The following is a 23,123-nucleotide window of genomic DNA, read 5'->3' as shown; positions in this document are numbered from 1 at the left end:
GGTTTTTCTTAGGTATGAGTATGGGGCCCTGAGGAAAAAAAGGTGAGGAACCACTGATCTACAAGACTGTAGCTGCTATCAACACTGCTGCTTTCTGTACAACCCAGTTTTCAAAAAGGAAGTTTAAGTACTCGAAACTTTGCGCAGAAAGTTAAAGTCTGTAATTTGAAGTACTGAAAAATTAAAACGCTTTCTTTTCCTTTAACTTATGAAATTTGTGGGGAGCCAAAACTTCATTTATTTTGAAGGACACGAACAGCGTTGAACCGGAAGTGACTTTTTTGCCACAGCCTCACTCTGTATTTAGCAACATGGTGCTTAATCAAACAATTCTATTTTCTACGTAACTTTTAATGAGAGATTAGCGATTCTAATCTCTCAGATGCTCATTCTGTCAACTGAATGGACTTTAAGCTTTAAATGTTTTTCTCAGTTTTCTCTCCCTCAGTCATCTACCCGTAAACTACAAAGCTAGCTTAGCTTAGCATTCAACCTGGAGATATGAGTGGAGAAACAGTCAAAGTTGCTGTTTGATGGAGTGGTTGTAGTCTTCTCCAGAACGAATAAGCCATTATAACTGTGTGAAAATGCCAGGAGTCGAGACACTGAGAGATTTTTTTAACCAGAGACTGACTGCTGCTGCTGAAGAGATTTTTGGAGTCTTTGAAAGAACGATAGCAGAATACGAGGAACAACTTTGTCGATGTAAAGAGGAAGACGAGCGAAAACAAAAACTTCTGGACGATGTTCACCTTCGCTTTCACAGAGCAGGTTTGTTCATTTTTCCCTCAGTCATTGTTCTCGTTCTGTTTGGACCGACTTTAAACAAATGGACAGTGTTGCAGAAGAGGTTGTATTCTAAACTTTACGGTAACGGTCGTCAACGGTTATTATAATTTTAGTGACTTTTTCTCCTATTTCTAAACCAGTTTTTACAGTAAAGGCCGAGAGAGGAGAACATTTTTCAAAAAGGAGAAAAGTAGGAGGTTTTGTAAACTATTCTTTGAAAAATGCACTTTAATGTGTACATGATGTGTATAATTCTACTTCTCGGATCTCTCAGGGCCGTGTTTTAAATGTTTTGTAGTGTAGGACCTTCTTTAATAATGTTGGCATTCCTGATTTTGCATTATTTCTACCTTCTGCTTTAAGCTCAAAGTTCACATCATTTTAAGACCCACTTTCTATTTTAAAACATCCTAAATTATTGGACCACCAAATGCTGGTTCAGAGGAAACAATAACAACGGTTCTCAGGGAATGTGTTCTGGGCTAAAGTACATTTTATCAAGGAAATAAAGGGAGAGCAACAGGAGCAGTTGACCTATATGAAACTAAGGAGGAGTACAATATCCATGACAAAATCTTTAAGAACTATACCTGAGTATTATTTCTTTGTTACATTGAACTTCTGGAGTAGCATACAGTTTTAATGTTCCATTCTGTTTGTGTTGTTGCATTTCTGTGTGTCTAACAGACAACCAGCAACTGCAAGTGACTCAAGAAGAGGTTCCTTTTAAGCAGCAGGAGTGGAGCTCTAGTCTGGACCAAGAGGACGCTGAGCCTCCACACATTAAAGAGGAAGGGGAGGAACTGTGGAGCAGTCAGGAGGGACTGGATGAGGCTTATACCATCAAGTTCCCCTTTGCTCCTGTCTCAGTGAAGACTGAAGATGATGAAGAGAAACCTCGGTTCTCACAGCTTAATGAAATACAAAGTGAAGGGATGAAAACGGGAGCTGATGGAGAGGACTGTGGTGGACCAGAGCAGACCAGGAACTCAGAACCAGAGAGACATTTACATTCAGAGAGTCAGGACAAGACTGAAGACTGCTCTGAAGCTGAAATTGATGACAGTGTCAAGAAATCACACAGCTGCTCTCAGTGCAGTAAAACATTCAGAAGAAAATATGATCTTGCTGAGCATATGAGAACACACCAAAAAGACAAACCCTTCAGCTGCTCTGACTGTGGTAATAGGTTTAAGTATAAGTCAACTCTGACTAAACACATGGTTATCCACACAGGAAAGAAACCCTTCAGCTGCTCTGAGTGTGATAAAAAGTTTTTCCAAAAGATTCATCTGAACACACACATGTTGGTGCACACAGGAGAGAAACCCTTCAGCTGCTCTGAGTGTGATAAAAAGTTTATTCTCAAGTCTCAGCTGATTACACACATGGTGATCCACACAGGAGAGAAACCCTTCAGCTGCTCTGAGTGTGATAAAACGTTTTACCACAAATCTCATCTGAATAGACACATGTTGGTCCACACAGGAGAGAAACCCTTCAGCTGCTTTGAGTGTGATAAAACGTTTTGTCACAAGTCTTATCTGACTTCACACATGGTGATCCACACAGGAGAGAAACCCCTTAGCTGCTCTGAGTGTGATAAAAAGTTTATTCACAAGTCTCAGCTGACTTCACACATGTTTGTCCACACAGGAGAGAAGCCCTTCAGCTGTCCTCAGTGTGATAAAAAATTTAGCCACAAGTCTAATCTGACTACACACATGCTGATCCACACAGGAAAGAAACCTTTTAGCTGCCCTCACTGTGATAAAAAGTTTAACCAAAAGTCTCAGTTGACTAAACACATGGTGATCCACTCAAGAGAGAAACCCTTCAGCTGTGAGCTCTGTGATCAGAAATTTTCACGGTTTACTCAGGTAAAAAACCACAAGTGTACCAGTGGCCAGATTTCATCAAATAAAAGAAGAAGAGCTAATGAGTAGGACTATGTAAGATGAGAGCCAGGCAGTAACTCAGATATTTAAAAAGATGTACAACAAGAGCCTGGAGATGAATAAGATGATTGGAGGGAGATCAGAGAACATCAGTCAAGTTTAAACTCTAAGCCTGCTATACTCAATCCTGCAGCTACTCCGCTGCACATAGCTCTTATTAGGATGCACAGATGTATCAGCTTAACATCAGTGTTGGCTGATATTATCCCTGTTTTCTACATATGCAAATAATATAGCAGGAATGTTTATCGTTCAGTGTTTTTCTGTTGTGCCTGATGAACTGTATGCTTGCATATGACTTATCTAGCTGATGAATTAACTAAACCAATGCAGTTTTCATATTCTCAAATGTGCATTGTTTTAAGGGAAGAATAGGATGTTTGTGGATTGGAATGTTGGATTGCACCAATATTTTATTCAGTGTGGCCTCTGAGCAGGGCAAGGTTGAGCACAAGTCCTTGAAGAAATTCTGTTTATGTCAGCAATAAAATATATAATCATAAACACATCTGCTAATTTTTGATTTTAAAAAAAGCCAAGATGGCTTAGGAGTGCTGCTTTCACATATTTGTGAGTATCAAACACAGGTGCACTTAGGTCTCAAGGAAAAGTTCATGATACCAAAATATGACTTGGAATTTTAAATTGTGAATTTTTATGATTAAATATGATATGAAAATGTCAAAATCATAAGTTTTAGTCAGAATTGTTTGATGCCAAATTGAAAATATGAAATGACAACATTAATTTCTTTTCCCACCTTCCTGACTCTTTGTCTAATTATTTTTGCCCTTTACTTTTATTTATTTTACAATGCTATTTTAAATAATCAAGGTTAAGTTTTACACATTTATACTGGAGGAAATCTGCAGACTTCATATCAGTGGGGCAGTTATGATTAAAAGATCATATGATCTTGCGGGCCGGATACAACTGTACCACAGACCGGATTTAGCCCCTGGGCCTTGAGTTTGACACCTTTGTTCTAAGATATTTAGTTTTTGATTTTCTGAGCTGTAGCCTGTAATCATCAAGATTAAAACAAAAAAAAAAAATATTGAAACATTAACTTTTTAATGGTGAATCTGTAATATATGGAAGTTTTACTTTTCGATTAAATAACAGAATACATGAACTTTTTTACGATATTCCAATTTTTTTTTAGATACACCTGTATTTTGTTCTATCCGAGGTTGTAATAGTTGGAGATTTTTTATTGTTTTTTATTGTTTTTTCATTTTGACTTTCTGTGTTCAATTTCAGTTTAGATTTTATTAGTTTTTACTACTGGTTTGTTAGTTTAGTTTTTATTTTGCAAAAATGCTTTATTTTAGTTTACTTTTTATTAGCTTTAGTGTAAGTTTTAGTTTTTTTTACAGATGTCGGGGCTGAAGGAATGTCATACTTTTTTAAAAACATATTAAACAGGCTACTCATCACTTATTATTCTATTTACTTAAAGATGATGTTTAAATACAACTCCAGAGATAAAACTACCACTATGTGAAGTCTTAACCAATCAGATCAGGCAATTTTACTCTCCCCAGACTTGGGTATCGGTGCCAGTCAGTATAGTTGTGTTAAAAACTAAAACCAAGGATATTTTGTCTCCATTTTAATTTTATTTTAGTTAATTTTGTAAGAGCACTAGACAATTTTAGCTAGTTTTTGTTTTTTGGTAAAGCTTAGTTTTTATTTAGTTTTAGTTCACTAAAATGATTTTTGAATTTTGGTTTTAGTTATTTAGTTAGTTTTAGTGATCTATAACAACCTTGGTTCTATCACTCAATAGCTGCCCTGGTCCACACTCCAACCCAGTAGGTGGCCGTAATGAGCCTCTACTCTGGTTACAAGTACAATACATTGACCACGAAGAAGAAGACCCCATGACGTAAATGCAGTTAGCTTCATGGTTAGCTTTAGCACTCGGGGCGAGCGGATGAGTCTTGACGGGCTGTGACTGAAAGAAGTGTCTGAATAGTTTAGTAGAGATGTCTAAAGTCCAAATGCTGAGATTTACAGTCAACCAGAAGCTGACTGCGGCTGCTGAAGAGATATTTGAGCTGTTTGAAAGAACGATAGCAGAGTACGAGGAACAACTATGTCGATCTAAAGAGGAAAACCAGCGACAACAAAAACTGCTGGAGGCCGTCTTAAACCCTGGAGTCCAGTTACACAGAGCAGGTTAGTATCGTTATATTGTTTTAATAATAAGTTATTTTAATTAAAAAAATATCTGCCACCTTCTGTTGAAATGTTAGAAGCGAAAAAAAACTATACCGTTTATCAAAATCAGCCAACATCACCGAGACTTTTCACTCTAAGTATCACTCCGCCTCAGCCAGCTGTTGAGTTCGGGGACCCCCACTGCACCTGAAGGTGGTTGAAAACAGCCATGCACACTCAAGAATAGTCATGGCAGACAAGGCTGTCCATTAAGGGGGGGGAATGGGAGAGCTTTCTGGCATCCAACTAAACTGGGGGTCCATGGAGGTCAGCAAAACCATGGTCCAAGGTGGAGTTAAGTTGCAATACCCATATTTTATATTTAACCTGAATAAGAACCACTCTTATCAAAGAAAGAAATTGTTTTATGTTTTCATGTGTGTGGTAAAAAGTCTTTCTTTTTATATATAAAAAAAAAAAAAGAATGGAAATGGTTTAAAATAGCTAAAATGGGCTATAAATGGCAACAAAATGGTGGAAAAGGTGGTGAAGTTGGATTTTAAAAGTAGCAGAAATGGGTTAGAAGTGGCAAAAATGGGCATAAATGGTAAAGTGGTAAAAGGGAGTTAAAATGTGGCTGAAATTGCTTTAAATTGGCAAAAATGGGTGGAAATTAGGTGAAATGGGATGGGAAATTGATATAAACTGGCAAAGAAGGGTTAACTGAGAAAGAAAAAAGATGAAGATATTGGCGGAAATTGGTTAAACTACCAAAATAAGGCATATCAAATGGTGAAATGTGGTTAAAATGGGGGAAAAAATGGGTGTAAAAATGGTTTAATAGTGCCAATAAGGGGTCAACAGAGGCAACGTTAAGCTTCAGTGGCAAGAATTGTTTAGAAGTGGCAAAACAGGCAGAAAAAAGTGATGGAAAGAATTAAAACTGAAAAAAAGGTGTTGAATGGCAAAAATGTGTTAGAATTGGTGGGAAAAAAAATGATGAAAGGGGTAAAAAAAAATGTGACAAAACTGGTTTAAAATTGCAACAGCGTGAATTTAAAAATGTTTTTTGAGGGCATCTGGAGATCCCCTCTCAGTATCTCGTGACCCCAAAGGGGGTCCAGACCCCAAGGTTGAGAACCACTGCTTTATACATTTCAGTCTGTTTCAATCAGTCTGATACCTTTGCACCACCAATACCATTGTTTCCCACAGAATGACAATATGCTTGGGCAGTAGGGGTAACAGAGGAGTCAGCCCACCAATTCTGGTTTTGTAGATTTATTTTGTTTATGTTTTTCACAGTGTTTATAGTCAGTGAGTTGTATTAAGATGCTCAAATAACATCAGTTTCCTTTTTAAATGTTTCACTTGATTATCCATAATCTTAGCAAATGAGCTCTAAGACACTTTGTTAATGAGGTCGTGTAGCAACCCAGAGTAAACAGAGCTGTAAGAAACTCAGTTTTAAACATCAGGCATCAATCTTCATACATGTATTTACAGGGGGAACATTTGTGAGCATGTCCCATTCGGCACGCACAGTAATGAGTCTATATAAAGAAAAAAGTGAAAGAAAGGAAAAATGATTGTAAAATACTGTGGTAGCTGTTAATAAATAATATTAAAGTGTCACACCCAGATGTCATCTTTGTGTGAAAAACACTGCATGAAAGTTTTCTAATAGAAAGCAACCCCATGCGAACCTCATAGACCCGTATTTTATGCACAATAGAGTGTAAACAACATGTCAGATGAGAATACGGTGGCGTTTCTGGACTTCGTTTGAATAAGGCTTCTTCTTGGCATGATACAGCTTTCACTTGCATTTGTGGATGGGATGGCCAACTCTGTTGACAAACGGTGATGTTTGGAAGTTTCCCTTAGCCCATGCAGTGATTTCCAGTACAGAATTATGCCTGTTTTTAATGCAATGTCACCTGAGGGCCTTATCAGACCTTTGGCCTTGTCCCTTGTGCACAAAAAATTCTCCAGATTCTACAGTAGATGACGGAATAATCAAAGTCTTCACAGTTTTACCTTGAGGTTGCGCTTACAACAAATTAATGTTTTGGTTTGTTTTCTGTCTTTGATATTCACAGATGTCCAGCAGCTTGTGGTGAGGAAAGAAGAGTTTCTCTCTCAGCAGCAGGAGAGGAACTCGAGCCTGAACCAGGAGAAGCCACCAGAACCAGCAGGCATAAAAGAGGAACAGGAGGAACTGTGGACCAAACAGGAAAGTGAGCAGTTTCAAGGAGCAGAGGAGCCTTACAGCAATAGGTTTATATTCACCTCTGCCACTGTCAAGAATGGAGTAAAAGCTCAGTCCTCACAGCTCGATGAAAACCAAAGTGAAAATGAGTATTTGAAAACAGAAGTTTATGGAGAGGACTGTGGCAGCCAAGAAGCAGACAGAAACTTTCATCCAGACAGTCATTTACAGCTGTTGCCAGACGAGACTGCGGACCTTCCTGAATTTAATATCGATGACAGTGGGGATTGGAGGGAGAGTGAGGAACATCAGGAAGGTTTGAACGTTCAGCAAAATAAAGAAGTAGCTGTAGGTTATGTGAAATGTAACTCTGGATATCCATCAGTGAGCTTCTCTGAATGTGCTCCAAGTTTTGGACAGAGGGAACAACATCAGGAGCTCCAAGAAATCCATGCAGAAGAAAACCAAGCAAGTTGCACAGTTTGTGGTAAAATATACCAGAGTAAGAAAACTTTACGACAACACATGTTGCGCCATTCAGCAGAAAGACCTTTCAGCTGCTCTCTTTGTAACAAAGGGTTTATTTGGAGAGCAGAGCTTGTGACACATATGAGGGTCCACACAGGAGAGAAACCATTCAGTTGTTCAGTTTGTGGTCAAAGATTTTCCCTGCAAGGAGATCGGAGTAAACACTTTCTTATCCACACAGGAGAGAAACCGTTCAGTTGTATCGACTGTGGTAAAAGATTCAGAAGAAAAGGACATCTAAAAATTCACTCTAAAATTCACACAGGAGAGAAACCGTTTAGTTGTATTGACTGTGGTAAAACATTCAGAAGGAATGCACATCTTCAAAGACATTTATGTATCCATACAGGGGTGATGCCGTTCAGTTGCTCAGTCTGTGGTGAAAGTTTCAGTCAAATTGCTGATCTAAAAAGTCACTCCAATATCCACACAGGAGAGAACTTTAAGTTGTAGTGTTTGTGACAGAAAATTCTCCCAGGCAGTGTCGGTCAAAAATCATAAATGTATTAGTAACAATATAAAAAATGAGATCTTGAAACATTCATTAACAGTGGCCTTTAAAGTATCCAAGTCAAGTTGCTCAATTTCCATTTTAAAATATGATTTGAAAATGAAACAACTTGAATCTTCCTACATGATGAGAGCAATCACCCAAAATATTCTGATCTCGCCCCTTTATCGGTTAAAACATTCCATTAGATTTAATAGCAGTCAATAGAAAACATTGGGTTTTAAGGATTTCAAATCTTGAGATAGAAAACTGTACAGTTTAATGGTAATTATGAACCAAAATCCAGTAACCAGTGAGTAGGTGCTTATAATAGTCTGATCAGAGTCTCTTTGAACTGGACAAACAGCCTATTTATGAACCTGAGATGCCATAAACTGACAGCATATACATTATGTGGACAAAAGTATTAAGATGCCTAATCATTACACCAACAGGACTATCATTATATTTTTTTCAAATACATGTACTGTACTTTCATATGGAGTTGGCCCCCTTTTGCAGCTTTAACACCTCCACTCTTCTTGGAAGGTTTTCCACATGATTTTGGAGTGTTTCTTGGAGAAGCTGTGATCATTTTGTAGAGCGTTTTTTAGATGAAGTCATGGTTCGCAGTCTCAATTTCAGTTCATCCCAGAGGTGCTTGATGGGGTTGAGGTCAGAGCTCTGTGCAGGCAAGTCAGGTTCTTCCACACTGAACTCATCAATCCATGTCTTTATAGTCCTTGCTTTGTGCACTGGAGCACAGGCATGTTGGAACAGAAAATGGCCTACCTCAAACTGTTGCCGCAGAGTTTGTAGCATAGCATTGTCCAGAATGTCTTGGTATGTTGAGGCATTAAGATTGGCCTTCAGTGGAGATGCAGGGCCTTGCCCAAACCCTAAAAATCAGCCCCATACCATTATCCCTCCTTCACCAAACTTCACAGTTTGCAATCAGTGCAATCAGAAAGGAAATGTTTTCCCAGCATTGGCCAAATCCAGACACGCCCATCTGACTGCCAAACAGAGAAGTGTGATTTATCACTCCACAAAAGATGTTTACACTTCCCCATAGTCCAGTGTCAGTGTGCTTTACACCACACCATCGAATGCTTGGCATTGGAGTTGGTGATGTGAAGCTTGCATGCAGCTGCTCAGCCATGGAAAGCCATGCATGATACACTAGCCCACAGGTGTCAAACTCAAGGCCTGGGGGCCAAATCCAGCCTGTGGAACAGTTAAATCTGGCCCACAAGATGATCTCATATTTCTGTTATAACTGGCACATCAGTATGAGGTCTGCAGATTTCCTCAAGTTTAAAAATGTAAACTTATCCTTGATGATTTAAGATATCCTTGTTAAGTCACAAAATCTGAAAAAGTAAGGAGCGAAAAAATTTAGATAAGAAGTCAGGAATGTGGGAAAATAAATTAATTTGTGTTTTAATTTCCCCTTTTCAATTTAGCATCTCACAATTAGGACTCAAACTTAGGATTTTGACTTTTAATTTCATTCTTCGAGCATTTCAATTCAATTTTGACATCTCATATAATACTTTGATCTTTAAGAGTCATAATTGTAATTTTTTAAAGTCATATTTTGACCTTCTTAACCCATTATTTTGTATTTTCCCTCATATTTTTCACTCCAAACTTTGACTTCATAATCCTATAGTTTAACCTTTTACACTCACAATTTTGACTTCTTTCTAATATATTTACCATTAAAAAACTTTTGTTTTTTGTTTTTTTTTCAATTTCATGTTTTGTTTTTTTTAACTAATAAATGTACTTTTCTCAGATTGTGAGCCTATAAACTTATGTTTTTAACTTTTTAAATTTCAGAATCATTCATCATCAGTGCTAAGTTTTCTTTTTATTATTATTTTTTTTTTTATTATTATTATTAATAACAGTGAAACAAGGTTGACAGTTTCTGGTTAAAAGGGTGACCCTGTTAGGCCCTCAGTATATTCCTGAATCCAGAATCCAGCCCTTGCTGTGACTGAGTTTGACACCCCTGTTCTAGCCGCACAGTATTTGTTTATGCCAGTGGAAGTTCAGTTGACCCCGCTTTGGGATTTTACATGGTCTTCCACTTGGTGGCCGAGTTGCTGTTGCAGCTGTCTTCTTTTACACTCCATTTAAGAACAGAAAGCATACAGGTGTTGTTCTCTAACTACTTTGAAGTATTAAAGGCCATGCATTTAACAGATTGCTCTCAGTGTTTTCTACTCTAGAAAACACTTGCTCTCACCATTAATCTTGTCTTAAATGGACACTCAGAATGTTTAACAAAGCTCTCCTCTGGTGTTGAACATCTGATGAACTGGTTAATTGATTTTAAATGACTCAAGGAGGAATTTTGATTTCTTTTTCCTCAGATGCTACATGTTTGTCAGTAGTCACATTCTGTTATTATTCCTAAAGTTGGCATGTTAATGTCATGATTAGATTGTTGGTTTGATGCAATTATTTTGGTGTCACAATAAACATTCATACAAAAATGTTGTATCTGTAATGCGTTTGCTCAGATATATTGTTTGTTCACATCCGTTTTATTTTTACGGAAGAGTATTGGGGCCACTGAAAAAAAAATTTTTGAGACGAAAAATTTTTTTTTTTGGAGACGAAAATTTTTTTTTTCACTTGTGAGAAAAAAGTCAGAATTCTGAGAAAAAAGTCAGAATTCTGAGATTAAAGTCAGAATTCTGAGAAAAAAAGGCAGAATTCTGACTTTATTCTTCAAATAAAAAAAAGTCTCACTTTTTTTTCATAATTCTGAGATTAATCTCAGAATTCTGACTTTAATATCAGAATTCTGACTTTTTTCTCACAAGTGAAAAAAAAAATTCGTCTCAAATTTTTTTTTTCAGTGGCCCTTATACTCTTCTGTATATTTTTGACATCAGTTTGACGCTATTTTCAATTTTAGTCATAATCTTAGTCATTTCAACCCTTTATCATTTTAGTCTAGTCGTAGTCCATAAGAAGTCCTCACATTTTAATCTTAACTTTTAGTCCAAAGAATCATCTTGCCTAAATCTGGTACCAAATCATTGTTTGTTCTATGTACCCTGCCTAACCTGGGGTCTCTGCTTTCTACAGCTGAGAGGCAGAACAGACACAGATGCAATGTATTTCAAAAGATTTACCCACAGTGGAGAAATATCATGGATTTTGGATCTCTGACAAAAACCAAATTAAATTTTAGTTTAGTTTTAGTCTGCACTTACTTTTTATCAGTTTTAGTCGTCAAACATCCAGTGTTCAGTGTTTCTCATGGAGAATAGGCTGTTGAATAACATTTTTAGTCAAAGTTTTAGTTGCGGAATCAAACACTGGTTCATATTAATATGTTCTAAAAGATAGCACCTAGTTGACTCCTGTTTGGCGTATTTGAAAGAAGACAAAATCTGTTTTGAAAAGATCAGTTTTTGTATGAGTTGAGCTGTACAAACTGTAAAAACAAAAGAGCTAGGAAATGAGATTAAAAAATCAAACAGATTGAAATGGTACGGAAAAAAAACAAAGAAAACAGTGAAATGTGTTCAGTTCGGTTCGAAGGTTTCGCTCGCGGAACCTTTGATGAGTAGACGTCGTCCCCGTCGGAGTGTTTTTGAGATGGACCTCTACCGCTTTGTTTACTTTTCTACAGACTGTGTGTGGTAGAACAACTTTGTACGATCACAACGAGCATATATCTTAAAGTTTTTGATTTCACTGACTCGTACTGATGTTAATTTAAATCTTATCAGGTCTTAATCGCGGGTTAAAGTCAAGCAAACATGTCCGTGGAGCAGCAGACGTTCCCCCCGCCTCCTTGTTCCTTTTCTTCCGCTGATCTGGGAGGTTTCTCGGCTGTGGCCCCTCAGGTCAGCCCGCCGCCGGAGATGGAGACTCTGAGGATCTTCGTTAACGACCGGTTAACGGCGGTGGTGGAGGACATCATGGAGGTGTTCGGTAAAACGATGTCCCGGTACCGGGAGCAGATCGAGCTCCAGAGGCGGCAGCTGGACAGCATGAGAGCCGAGGAGAGCAGGTGGAAGCCGGCAGAAGGTTTGTCTGAGCCCCCTGGAAGAATTATGAGACCTTTAAAAAAACTGTGTCGATTAATCAGGACTTAAGTGTTTAAATAAACAAGTTAGATATCCTAAAAGTTAAAATTTCACATGTATGTTGTATTAGTTTTATGTGATGCCACTTTGAAGTGGCGTTATGTATTTCTTGTCTTTATTCTTAAGTCATATTGTCACCGTCCATTTTTCTTTTTTTAAATTTACCCTTATTTTTATTGATAGGTTGCTATCCGTTTTCACGGCTAGCTCATTAATCGAAAATTAAATTAAATCGCAGTCGCCCTGTTGCAATTTTCAAATGGCACATGGTACAAATTTTCTTTAATCTGAAATTCTCTAAAAACTAGTCAATACGTATTTTGCAGCAGAAATGCTAGGGATTACAAATATTGCAAATGTCCAAGTGTCTTTATTAGAATAGTATTAAAGCTCCTTTCTTCTGTTTTTGTATGTTATCTTAGTCAAAATGAGAATTAAAATGGTCTTTCCCTTCTGTACAGTAATTAATATCAAATATGCATCCAAGCCAAAATAATTGCAACTTTGTATTTTCCAAAATCTACTATTCTACTAGTTATAATATAGATGGGTTTATTGCTTGTTTGTTAATAAATACACTAGAGACTGAACTTGAAAAACATCACATATTAAATTGCAGTCACGATATTGGAAAAAAAATGCAATTTGATTACTTCCCCAATGACTCAGCTCTAATCCTTACTGTGTTTATTACTTGTGATGTAATTTCCTTTTCCTCCATATTTTCATCATTGTTGTTTCATGTGTAGTTGTATTTATTCTGTTAATTGTTTTACAATATTGGCTTGAAAATTTGTGTGATATTGGTACATTTCTGCCGATATTTACAGCTGACAATTCGGCTGTAAAAATCTACCTAAATCAGCTGTAAATATTGGCTGCATGGACAAATGTATTAGCAGAGTTTTAGGCTAGAGCAGCAAACCTATGTCAGCTGAAGTCTGCTTCTTCATTTCTAACACTTAAAAGTATTTTAAAAGGTCTGCAGTTTGTTCATCTTCAAACTGTAAATTGTGTGCATTGGTTCTCAGGTCTGGACTTAGGAATGGGTGTTAATACAGTAAAACTGTATCCAGGGTATTAGAAAATAGCCACGGTGTTGCTTTAATTGAAGACAGAATATGAGAAAATATGTCTTGACTCCACTACTGCCTGTGTGTGAAGATGCTTTAAAATGTGATAAATAAAATCCTGTTAATGATTTCAGACCAACTTGATGAACCCTGAAAGTGCGCATGTATACCGGCTCACGTGAGCCATGACCTTGCACATCCCTGGCATGACGCTCTGGTCTTCCCTTCTAAGTCAAACTGTTAAATGTGCACCAGAGGTAGTAATGTGGCAACATGAGTTCAAAAACACATTTCTTCTATCTGTGTGTAAATCAAAGCCAAGCACATTTAAAAACATCAACAGTGGACATATAAACTTATCTTTACTCCTTTTTATGTGAAATGTACAACAGCGCCAGTCTGGAAGGCATTTTAACTATCACATTCAGAGAAGAATGTCACGCAGCCATCGTTCTTTGTTGCTGCAATTGGTCCTTTGGTTCTAATAAAATAGCCCGTGCATGCAGTGTTTTCTTGCAGTGAAGAAGAATTGATTTCTGGTTTATAGCACTATCATTTAGCATGGCTAAACAAAGCAAAATATACAGCTAAACTAAACCGTATTGGATCGGTGGATAAACCCGTGTACTCACTGATACCATTACCTGTGTTTAAAGCGGTACTGGACGTATTTCTGATATTGGTATCGGAATTGGAACAACCATAAGTCCTAGTAGTGATGCACATAATGAATTGGTGGAACTTTGGCCGATAGTTGCGTGGTGAACAGTCATAGGACAATCATCAAAAGATGCGACATGCATTGATGACAGCTGTGGATGTTTGTCAAACGTGGAAAAAGGCCAAATTTGGAGTGAAATGCTAAAATACAACAAAAGCAACAATAGGTAACAGTCTGATATGTTTTTGTTGCGTGTGCCCTCCAGCTGTCTGTGCAGATCAGCCGAGTTTGCAGTGTGTGCAGTCTTAGATATGGTTGAAATCAGACAAAAAATACTGGGACACTTTAATCATTGTCCTATTGACTACTTGTGCCTGCAGGTTGTGCAGGTGCAGTCAGAAGTGAAGCTAAAAAGACTGCAGCAGGACTTCTTGACCCAGTGGAATAGTATGTTTAAAATAATCTTCGGAGAAAAACGAACGCTTGCAACACGCAGACAAAAATCTCCTGTCAACTGCTGCAGCAAAGCAAAGAGGCTCATCTTTGTTGAGAAAAACATGCAGTAGAACACTAGATAGTAATGGATTCATTATCACATGACAAAACCGATCAACAGTATCTCACCCCCCCTACTATCATAAATGAATATAAGGGAGATTGTGTTGCTTCAAACCACACAGTATCACAAACATATTGACAACCTTGCTTGGTCCTGATTTATTCTCTGTGTGCTGATCTTTCTTTTTGTGTTATGTTTCTCCTCAGACCCTCTGCCTGTGCCGTCCTGGATTAAGCCCTGCCCTGATGAGCAGATCCTGAGCGTCCAGCTGGACCACACCAACAACACAGAAGAGATCAACACCGGCACGTCAGCTGCTCAGATTAAAACAGAAGCTGAAGGTGAGGACTTTGTCAATGGGGACTTTGATCCAGCCGTGGGCTCAGAGGGGATGAGTGAAGTCCGCCTTCTCACTGACTGCTCGGAGACTGAAGACAGCGGAGAGTACTGGAGAGATCCTTCAGAATTCTGGAAAACAGAGGAGGAGAACGAAGCAGAAGGACAAAGTTCATCTTCAAACAGCAGGTTGCAGAGCTCCTCTGATCAGCAGCTGGATCCTGGACTGTCTCGTCAGCCTGCTGGGGCGTTTATTTGTAAAGTCTGCGGCGAGTCCTACCAGAGGATAGGTCATCTTTTCACTCACGCTTCAGCTCACCTGAAAGACTGCAGCCTGTGTGGGAAACACCTGGATCAGACAGAGAACCTAAAATTTCACCTTAGAGTTCACAGAAAATCGTCCTTCAGCTGCAGCGTCTGCGGTCAGAGCTTCACCCTGCGGGGGAACCTGAGGATTCACATGATGATCCACTCCGGCGAGCGTCCGTACCCCTGCAACGTCTGTGGGAAGAGCTTCGGCAGGAGGGCGTCGCTGGTGAGACACGTCCGCAGCCACACGGGCGAGAAGCCATACATCTGCAAATACTGCGGCCACGGCTTCGTGGAGAAGGGCAACCTGACTGTTCACCTGAGGACCCACACTGGCGAGAGACCATACTGGTGCTCCAACTGTGACAGACGCTTCAGTCAGATGTCATCCTACCACAAACATCCTTGTCAGAGGAGAGGTCTGACCTCAGACTGCACCAAAACATGACAGAGTTTGAATCTTTCTCTCTGGGCGATCTGGTGACTCTTTTGGTATAGAGTGTGGACAAAGGCTTGGGGGGGTAATACAGTATCCTTGGGTGTTTAGCCACGGTAGTCCTTAAATTAGCATAATGAAAATCTGCTGTGTAATGTGTGAATGTTTCTAATAAATGCTTTAATAGTGTGGGTCTGTTTCTAGTAGGAGCACCTCTGCCTGAATGCAAAGATGGTATAAAAGTGATGACAAAACAAATATGTCAGGCTAATTTTCAAGAGGAACATAAACAAAACCAGAAAAGACATCTCTCATGCTGCAGGGCTCCAAAAGTCCAAATTATGGGTGGCACCAAAGTGACGTGAAGTTCTCATTTGCTGTTTTTTTTCTTGACACTGGAATTAATACCGTACTGTGGACTTATTGAACCGTGAAATTTTGATACCATTACCATTACAACCCTAGTGAAAACAACGCTGCAATTATAAATAATTTCCCCTGTAAAAGTGTCTTCATTGTTCTATTTTTCGACTCAAAGCGTTCTCTGAATGAAACGCCTGCAAAGGTCCAAGCTCTGCTCGCTGTGCTTGCGCATGCACACCAGAAAGTGTAACGTCCATCCTATGTCTTGAATAATGTGGTTTTGAAAAACACTTGGGGGTAATACCCTATACTGCAGGAAAATCTTAGTACCAAGGCTGAATTGTGACATCAAACCCCCACTGTTTGCTGTGTCAGCTCTCTCCTCTACAAAAGCTGCGTCTTCTTCCAGACAAACATTTTACATCATTTCTTTTGGAGATGAAATTTACACTGAACCTAATTGTCTCATATGTATTGAAATACAGTGCTTAACAAATTTATTAGACTACCCTAACCCTAAACAAAGTAAGGTCTATGCCACAGCTGCCTTAATTAACAGCATTGGTAATTACCAAAATCATTTTTTACGTTTCTGCAATGGTGAATACACCAATATGTAGAACCTCTTTAACCCGAATGATATTTTAATGCTAAAATATAATTAGGGCCTGAGCACTGAGTTGTGCGAGGACCTAACTATATTTGCTAGGATTATTTTATTTACGCATCTGCTGTCATTGCATGGACTTTTGAGACCCTTAACATTTCTGAATTTGCGGGAAACTTTGCACGTACACCCGGTCTCGTGAAAATTTTTATATTTTTTAGGTCTCCAACATGAGAATTCAGAATTGCAAAAATAGCACCCCCCTAACAATTTTCAAAGTTAAATCCCCCTTCTTTGACTTTGTTGTGGATTCATGAAATTTTGTGTGCAGTTGCGGCTTGGGGAGATGTACAAAAAAGCCTCTTGGGCCTACACTCTATCTCCAACAGGAAATCTGCCATTTTGAATAAATATGCAAAAAAGGGGCTGTTTTTGGCCTTTTCCAGGGGTCATATCTGGATTAACTCCTCTGAGGGATTTCATCTGATCAACTTGTACTTCAGCACAGAGCTACATGAGACATGGATGATGAAAAGTTATTTGGGGTTTTCTCATTAGTCGAAAGGTGTGGACATGGCGAGCCCTCAAATTTGCGTATTTCTTTGGTAAACAGGAAGTAGTTTATAACTCAGCTGTGCATTGTACATGTGCTTGGTAACAGTCCAGGCCAGAACACATCCATACTTGAAATTTAAAAAAATTATGTAGCGCCACCCTCTGGCAACAGAAAGTCACTACTCCTGAATTTCACATCGCAGTACCTACATGGTTGGACAAATAATTCTGAAATTCACTCATGCAGTTCTCAAGGAGTTGGTCTTACACATATACAATGGTCAAATGTCTATGTTAAAAGGCGTGGCCATGGTGAGTTTTTGTTTGCCATGAAACAGGAAGTAGATTTTTCAAATGGTTATAAGACATCTGGAGCAATGAAACTTGAAAAGCCATGTTTTAGGGGTTGTATTTGAATTATCTCGTCTGAGGGCGTTCATCCAAACTTCTTGATCTTTGGTGTAGAGCAAGAAGAGATGTCTTAGGTCCAAAGGTATCCAGGATTTTCTTATTAGTCCAAAGGCGTGGCCATGGCGGCCCCTTAAATTGAAATGCTTCATCATGTGATAAAAGTGGCTGGTGCTCACTAAAAAATTTCCATTTATTACAAGATTGGCCAAATCCTGCTGAAATTAGCCCAGGGACATCCCTCAAGATTGATATTACTCAAATTTGAAGGTCAAGAGTCCTTACCTAAAATGGTGTGGCGTTGACAATTTTTCATTCGCCATGTAACAGAAAGTAGAATTATCTAGTGCTTACAAAACTTGTAAAGCCATGAAACTTGGCAGAAAAACACCCAGTAGCAAAACGAGAAGATTGATAGGATGATTATTGGTGGGCATGGCTTTTTGGCTCAGTAACGCCCCCTACAGTAATTCTAAAATTCAGCCTCTGCAGCAGGATTATCTGAGGATTTTGATAATTCTTGAGCTTTTACATTATTTTAAGTTCTACAAAAAAGCATTCTGGACCTATGCTGTAAAACAAACAGCAAGTCTGCCATTTTTATTTTTGTGGTCAAAAAGCAGCACATTTAGGATAATTATCACTACAGCCATTCTTACACAAAAACTATCCTCTGAGAACAGAATCCATTTTTTTTGTTTGTTTGTTTGTTTGTTTAAAGGTTTGGTGTTTAAATGTCAATCAGATCCACTAATGTGCCTGAAACTGCTGCAGTATGCATGCCAGGCCAGTGGTTGGCAGTGTGACTGACAATGAAACACATGAATGCACACCTTTCCTTCCTCCTGCTGGAGTCAATAGACAAACATGGCTGACACACAAATGTTTGTTTGGACAGATGAAGTCGGGTTGCTTCCTAGTGACAGTCAACCACAATATAAATAGATATTTAAAAATTGGGAACATATAAATGTTGGCAGGAAATGAGCAGCAAAAACAAACAGCACATTTTTGTGTGGTCTGTGCAGCACCAGGCCAAGATCAAGTCTCTGACGGACTACATGCAGAACATGGAGCAGAAGAAGAGACAGCTGGAGGAGAGCCAGGACGCTCTGACTGAGGAGCTCACTAAGCTGCAGGCTCATGGTTCGCACATTTATATTAACCATTAAAACATCTTAGCTCAAGTAAAAATAGGTTAACTTGATGGAATTTTCCTCTTTGTTTTTCATCAGAGAAAACACGAGATGTCAGGAGAGGAGAAGGAGGACATCGGCAGACACGATGGGGATGGGGACATAAAGGTGATGAGGAAACACGTCACTGAGAATCTCTGTCACAGAAATGTGAAATAGCTGAATGTTTTTGTGTCTGTGTGGCACAGAAAACTCTGGAGGAGCAGCTGGAGAACCACAGAGAGGCTCACCACAAACAGCTGAGCCGACTGAGAGACGAGATCGAAGACGAGCAGAGGATGCTGGACGAGCTCACAGAGTAAGTCTGACTGTTTTAAATCCAACTACATTTTTAAAGACATTAGAGAGCATAGACATAAGAAGAAACACATGGCATGAGATATTTGAATCAAAGTCTGTAAAATAAGTAAACTAATTATTTAGACCAGTGTTACTGAAAACTGCTCAACCAAAGAGCCAAATTGTTGAAAAATACCTTTGCAATAGCCACATTTAAAGTGGTGAAAAGTGGCAACAATGGATAAAAAGAGGCATAAATGGTCAAAAAGCAGAAAGAAATGGTATAAGGGTTCAAAATTGGAATAAAAGGGCAAAAATTGGGTGAAACGTGTCAAAAAAGGAGTTACAGATAACAAAAATGGTCAGAAAGCAACAAAAAATGTGCTAAAAATAGTGAAAAATGACTAAAATGGCCAAAAAGCAGAAACAGAATTAGTGAAAAGGCCAAAAATAGGCATTAAATGGCAACAACTAGGTGACAAGTAGCAAAAATGGGGGAAAAGTGATATATAAAAGGAGTTATGGATGATGAAAATAGTCAGAAGCTGCAAAAATGTGGTAAAAAATACTAACAAGTGACTAAAACAGACAAAAAGCGGCAAAAATGTGGTAAAAATTAATGAAAAGTGACTAACATGGTCAAAAAGCTGCAGAAGATGTGGAATAAAACAGTGAAAAGTGACTAAAATGGTGAAAATCTGATAAAAATCTAGTTAAAAAATAGTGGATGGGGACTAAAATAGGCAAAAAGATGCAGAAATATGGTAAAAATGAATTAATAGTGATTAAAACGACCAAAAGCAGCAAAAAATGTTGAAAAGGTGCAAAATTGGAATAAATTGTCAAAAAACAGGTGTAAAGTGGAAAAAATGGAAGAAGTGACATTAAAAAGGGAGTTACAGATGATAAAAATGGTCAGAAAGTGGCAAAAATGTAGTAAAAAATAGATAAAAGTAAGTAAATTGGTCAAAAAGCTGCAAAAATGTGGTAAAAATAGTGATAAGTGACTAAAATGGGCAACAAGGTGCAAAAATGAATGAAAAGTGACTAAAACGGCTAAAAGCAGCAAAAAATTGGTGAATAGGCGAAAAATAGGCCTTAAATGGCAAAAATTATGTGATCAGTAGCAACAATGGGTGAGAAGTGACATAAAAAAGGAGTTACAGATGATAAAAATTGTCAAAAAGTGGCAAAATGGGCTAATAAAATTATGTGAAAAGTGACTTAAATTGTAAAAAGTGATAAAAAATGTGGCATAAAAATGTTGAAAATTGAGTTAAATAGTCAAAAAGTGGCAAAAATGTGGTAAACTATTGGTGAAAAGTGACTAAATGGGCAAAATGCTGCTAAGAGTGACAAAAACATAAAAAGTGTCATTTAATGTCAAAAAGCAGCTTAAATTGGGTGAAAGTGGCCAAAAAAATTGCTAATAAGGGGAAAGAATTGCAAATAGCAAAACCCAGGATGAAAGTGGCAAAACTACAAAACTGGCAAGACAAAGTGGCACAAATGGACTAAAAGAGGCAAACATTTATTAAAAGTGTCAAAAAAAAGATAAAAAGGGAGAAGAATTAGAAATAAGGGTAATGAAAAAAGTAAGAGAAAAAATAAAGGTTGACAATTAAAGCCTCCTGTATGAGAGTGGGAAACAAACTGATTAATGTGACTTGAAATGGATCATTCCAGAGGTGAAAGTTTTTTAAGGTTTTCTGGGGAAAAATATTTGAAAATAAGACATAAAAGAGCCACAAACCATCCCAATGAAGCCACACGTTGAGTTTTACTCATTTAGCCCAAACCGGGCCTAAAATTTTGACTTCAAATCCACAGAGACGTATCAAGCAGTAGAAAAATCAATAAACCTATTCATGTTTGATGTTTTTTAGAGCCATGATATTTCCACAGATGTGATTGGTTCTCATTGAACCACTTTAGGCTGGTTTAAATGATCCTAAAGTTTGTTTTTTTTTATTGTTTTTTCAAACCAAAGTAGTGACAGTCATTACGACTGTCTACTGTGTGTGATCCTCATGAGGAAGGATGTAAAATCCTCGTACCACTCCTCTTTACTGAGTCAGGAACTTTTAGCTGCATACGACTGTAGTCTGGCTTTACACTGGCTCTAAAAGTCTACACACACCTGTTACATTGTTGTCATGTGAAGGTTCCCTACCTGGGGTCCGGGCACCCCTAGGGGGGCGCCTATAATGAACTTTTATTTATAGAGTCATGATTGAAATGTAAGAGGAAGTATTAGAGCCCTCTAGAAGGTCCAACAAAATAAAGGGGATCTGCTCATTTCTTGGAAAAAGGTGACATTTAAAAGTACATTTTTCGAGATGATAAAGTCGTATTTTTTCAAGAACCTGAACTCAGAATTTTCTAGTTCAAAAGTCCTAAATTATTACATCATGCACTTTAAAATTTCAAGTTTGTAATGTCAGGATTGAACATTCTAAACTGGTGAATTTACAAGGATCCAAACTGAAAACAGTGAACAGAAATGTCTCTTCAGAGTCTGGGGATTAATGATCATGTGATCATTCTTGGATCATTTCCTCACTGATCAATCCTACTAAGAAAAATCTCCTGATTAGGCGATCAACTGTAGGACTTATGGAAGGAAAACAGCTTCTTCTCTTGTCATTTTCTTTTTCCATGGCTCTTTTGGATTTTATAATGACAATAAATTCTACCTTTTAGTTGACATAAATTTCCAGTTTTCTTTTTCTGGTAAATTTATGACTTGTTAAATTAGAAATGTTTGAGATTTTACTTAAAAATTGACTGAACCTCCTCATTTTGATATTCTTACGGTGACTCTAAATGCCGTTGTAATGATGGATAGTTTATATGCAGATATTTATGAAGAACTCGTTTATGCAGGCCTGTTATGCTGGGATTTAGTCAATAAAACAATTAAAAATTATGTTTAATTTCTCAGAGATTGTCCTGGGGGGCTTTAGAGTGTTTAGAGTAGAGGGACCCCAAAGAAAAAAGGTCAGGACCCACTGATGTAAAGGTCTATCATTTCAGAAATGTTCTGCCTTGTACCATTTGTAAAGCCAAATTACTGGAGAAATTTCCAGAAACCAGATGAACAAAATGAATATATGTTGATGTGGTTTGTTGACATTTCTCCAGACAGTTACTCTGCCGTTAAAAAGCGCCCAATCAGAGCTTAGCGAGCGTCTCCTCTCAGTCTGAACCAGGGTCTGCTGCTGGAGCAGGAGAGGCTGATGTCAGACTAGGACAAACTGAAGAGCAGGAGAAGGACGCCAAGCTGCAGAAACTCATGTGAGTAAAGGACTCATCCGTACGTTTATTTATGTGGAATATGAGTTCATGTGTTTTTTGTTTGCAGGCTGCTGAATGAGCAAAGGGAGCAGGCCAGAGAGGACCAGAAGGGCCTGGAGGGTCAGGGTACCAAAGTATCATTTAGTTTGAAAGGGCATTTGACCGTACGGAAATCAAGAAAACGGACAACTTCACTCGTTTTTTGATTTGTGTCCAGAATCGAAAAACGAGTGAAGTTGTCCGTTTTCTTGATTTCCGTATGGTCAAATGCTCTTTCAAAATAAATGATACTTTGGTACTCTGACCCTCGAGGAGAGTGGTAAGTATTTCCTGTTTCTACAGTGGAGGAGATGAAGTCCCCATGAGGGGCTCAGTGATCATCCATGCATGCAAATAAAGACTCCATCCTGTAAAACTCCTGCTGTGTCTGCGTTTTTGTTGCATAACCCCCTACTTACATCTCTGGCAGCTCCCCAGGGGGGCGCCGCACCGCGTCCCCCCTTCTCCATCAGGCATGCCTTGATCCAGGTACCGGCCACAGTGGGGTTTGAACCCCAGCATCCCCTGCAGAACTGGTCTAGTCCAGTCCTCTGTGCCACCGCCGCCATACCTTTCACACTACCGTCTCTTCTCCTGGCGCATTTATCCTCTTTGTTCAGGATGTGGCTTTAAAATTTACTGAGACCAAGATGGGAGTTGAACCTGGAACCTCCAGACTCTGAATCAGTCTACTATCTCTTTAAGCTACAGAGCCAGATGTGTAGCAGAGCCTCAGAGGGGCTT

General features: G+C 38.5%; 3 protein-coding genes across 3 annotated transcripts; all 3 read left to right on the top strand.

Moving 5' to 3' along the window:
• The first annotated feature begins 303 nt into the window (after positions 1 to 303).
• Positions 304 to 3,436, top strand: LOC121523591 (zinc finger protein OZF-like). Its single transcript, XM_041808526.1, has 2 exons — positions 304 to 771; positions 1,477 to 3,436. The coding sequence occupies exons 1-2, from the start codon at positions 588 to 590 to the stop codon at positions 2,733 to 2,735; spliced, it is 1,443 nt and encodes a 480-aa protein (XP_041664460.1). The 5' UTR covers positions 304 to 587; the 3' UTR covers positions 2,736 to 3,436.
• A 1,299-nt stretch (positions 3,437 to 4,735) lies between these two features.
• LOC121523613 (zinc finger protein 544-like) lies at positions 4,736 to 9,385 on the top strand. Its single transcript, XM_041808553.1, has 2 exons — positions 4,736 to 4,931; positions 7,016 to 9,385. Exons 1-2 carry the CDS (start codon positions 4,739 to 4,741, stop codon positions 8,104 to 8,106), a joined length of 1,284 nt encoding a protein of 427 aa, XP_041664487.1. The 5' UTR covers positions 4,736 to 4,738; the 3' UTR covers positions 8,107 to 9,385.
• A 2,395-nt stretch (positions 9,386 to 11,780) lies between these two features.
• LOC121523629 (zinc finger and SCAN domain-containing protein 2-like) lies at positions 11,781 to 15,860 on the top strand. The gene is made up of 3 exons (XM_041808569.1): positions 11,781 to 11,824; positions 11,902 to 12,202; positions 14,761 to 15,860. Exons 2-3 carry the CDS (start codon positions 11,932 to 11,934, stop codon positions 15,645 to 15,647), a joined length of 1,158 nt encoding a protein of 385 aa, XP_041664503.1. The 5' UTR covers positions 11,781 to 11,824; positions 11,902 to 11,931; the 3' UTR covers positions 15,648 to 15,860.
• The last annotated feature ends 7,263 nt before the right edge of the window (positions 15,861 to 23,123 follow it).

Source organism: Cheilinus undulatus, linkage group 16, assembly GCF_018320785.1.
Source record: "Cheilinus undulatus linkage group 16, ASM1832078v1, whole genome shotgun sequence".
Classification (NCBI taxonomy): Eukaryota; Metazoa; Chordata; class Actinopteri; order Labriformes; family Labridae; genus Cheilinus; species Cheilinus undulatus.
Note: the sequence above shows the minus strand (reverse complement) of the source record. Positions and strands in the feature narration are given on the sequence as shown.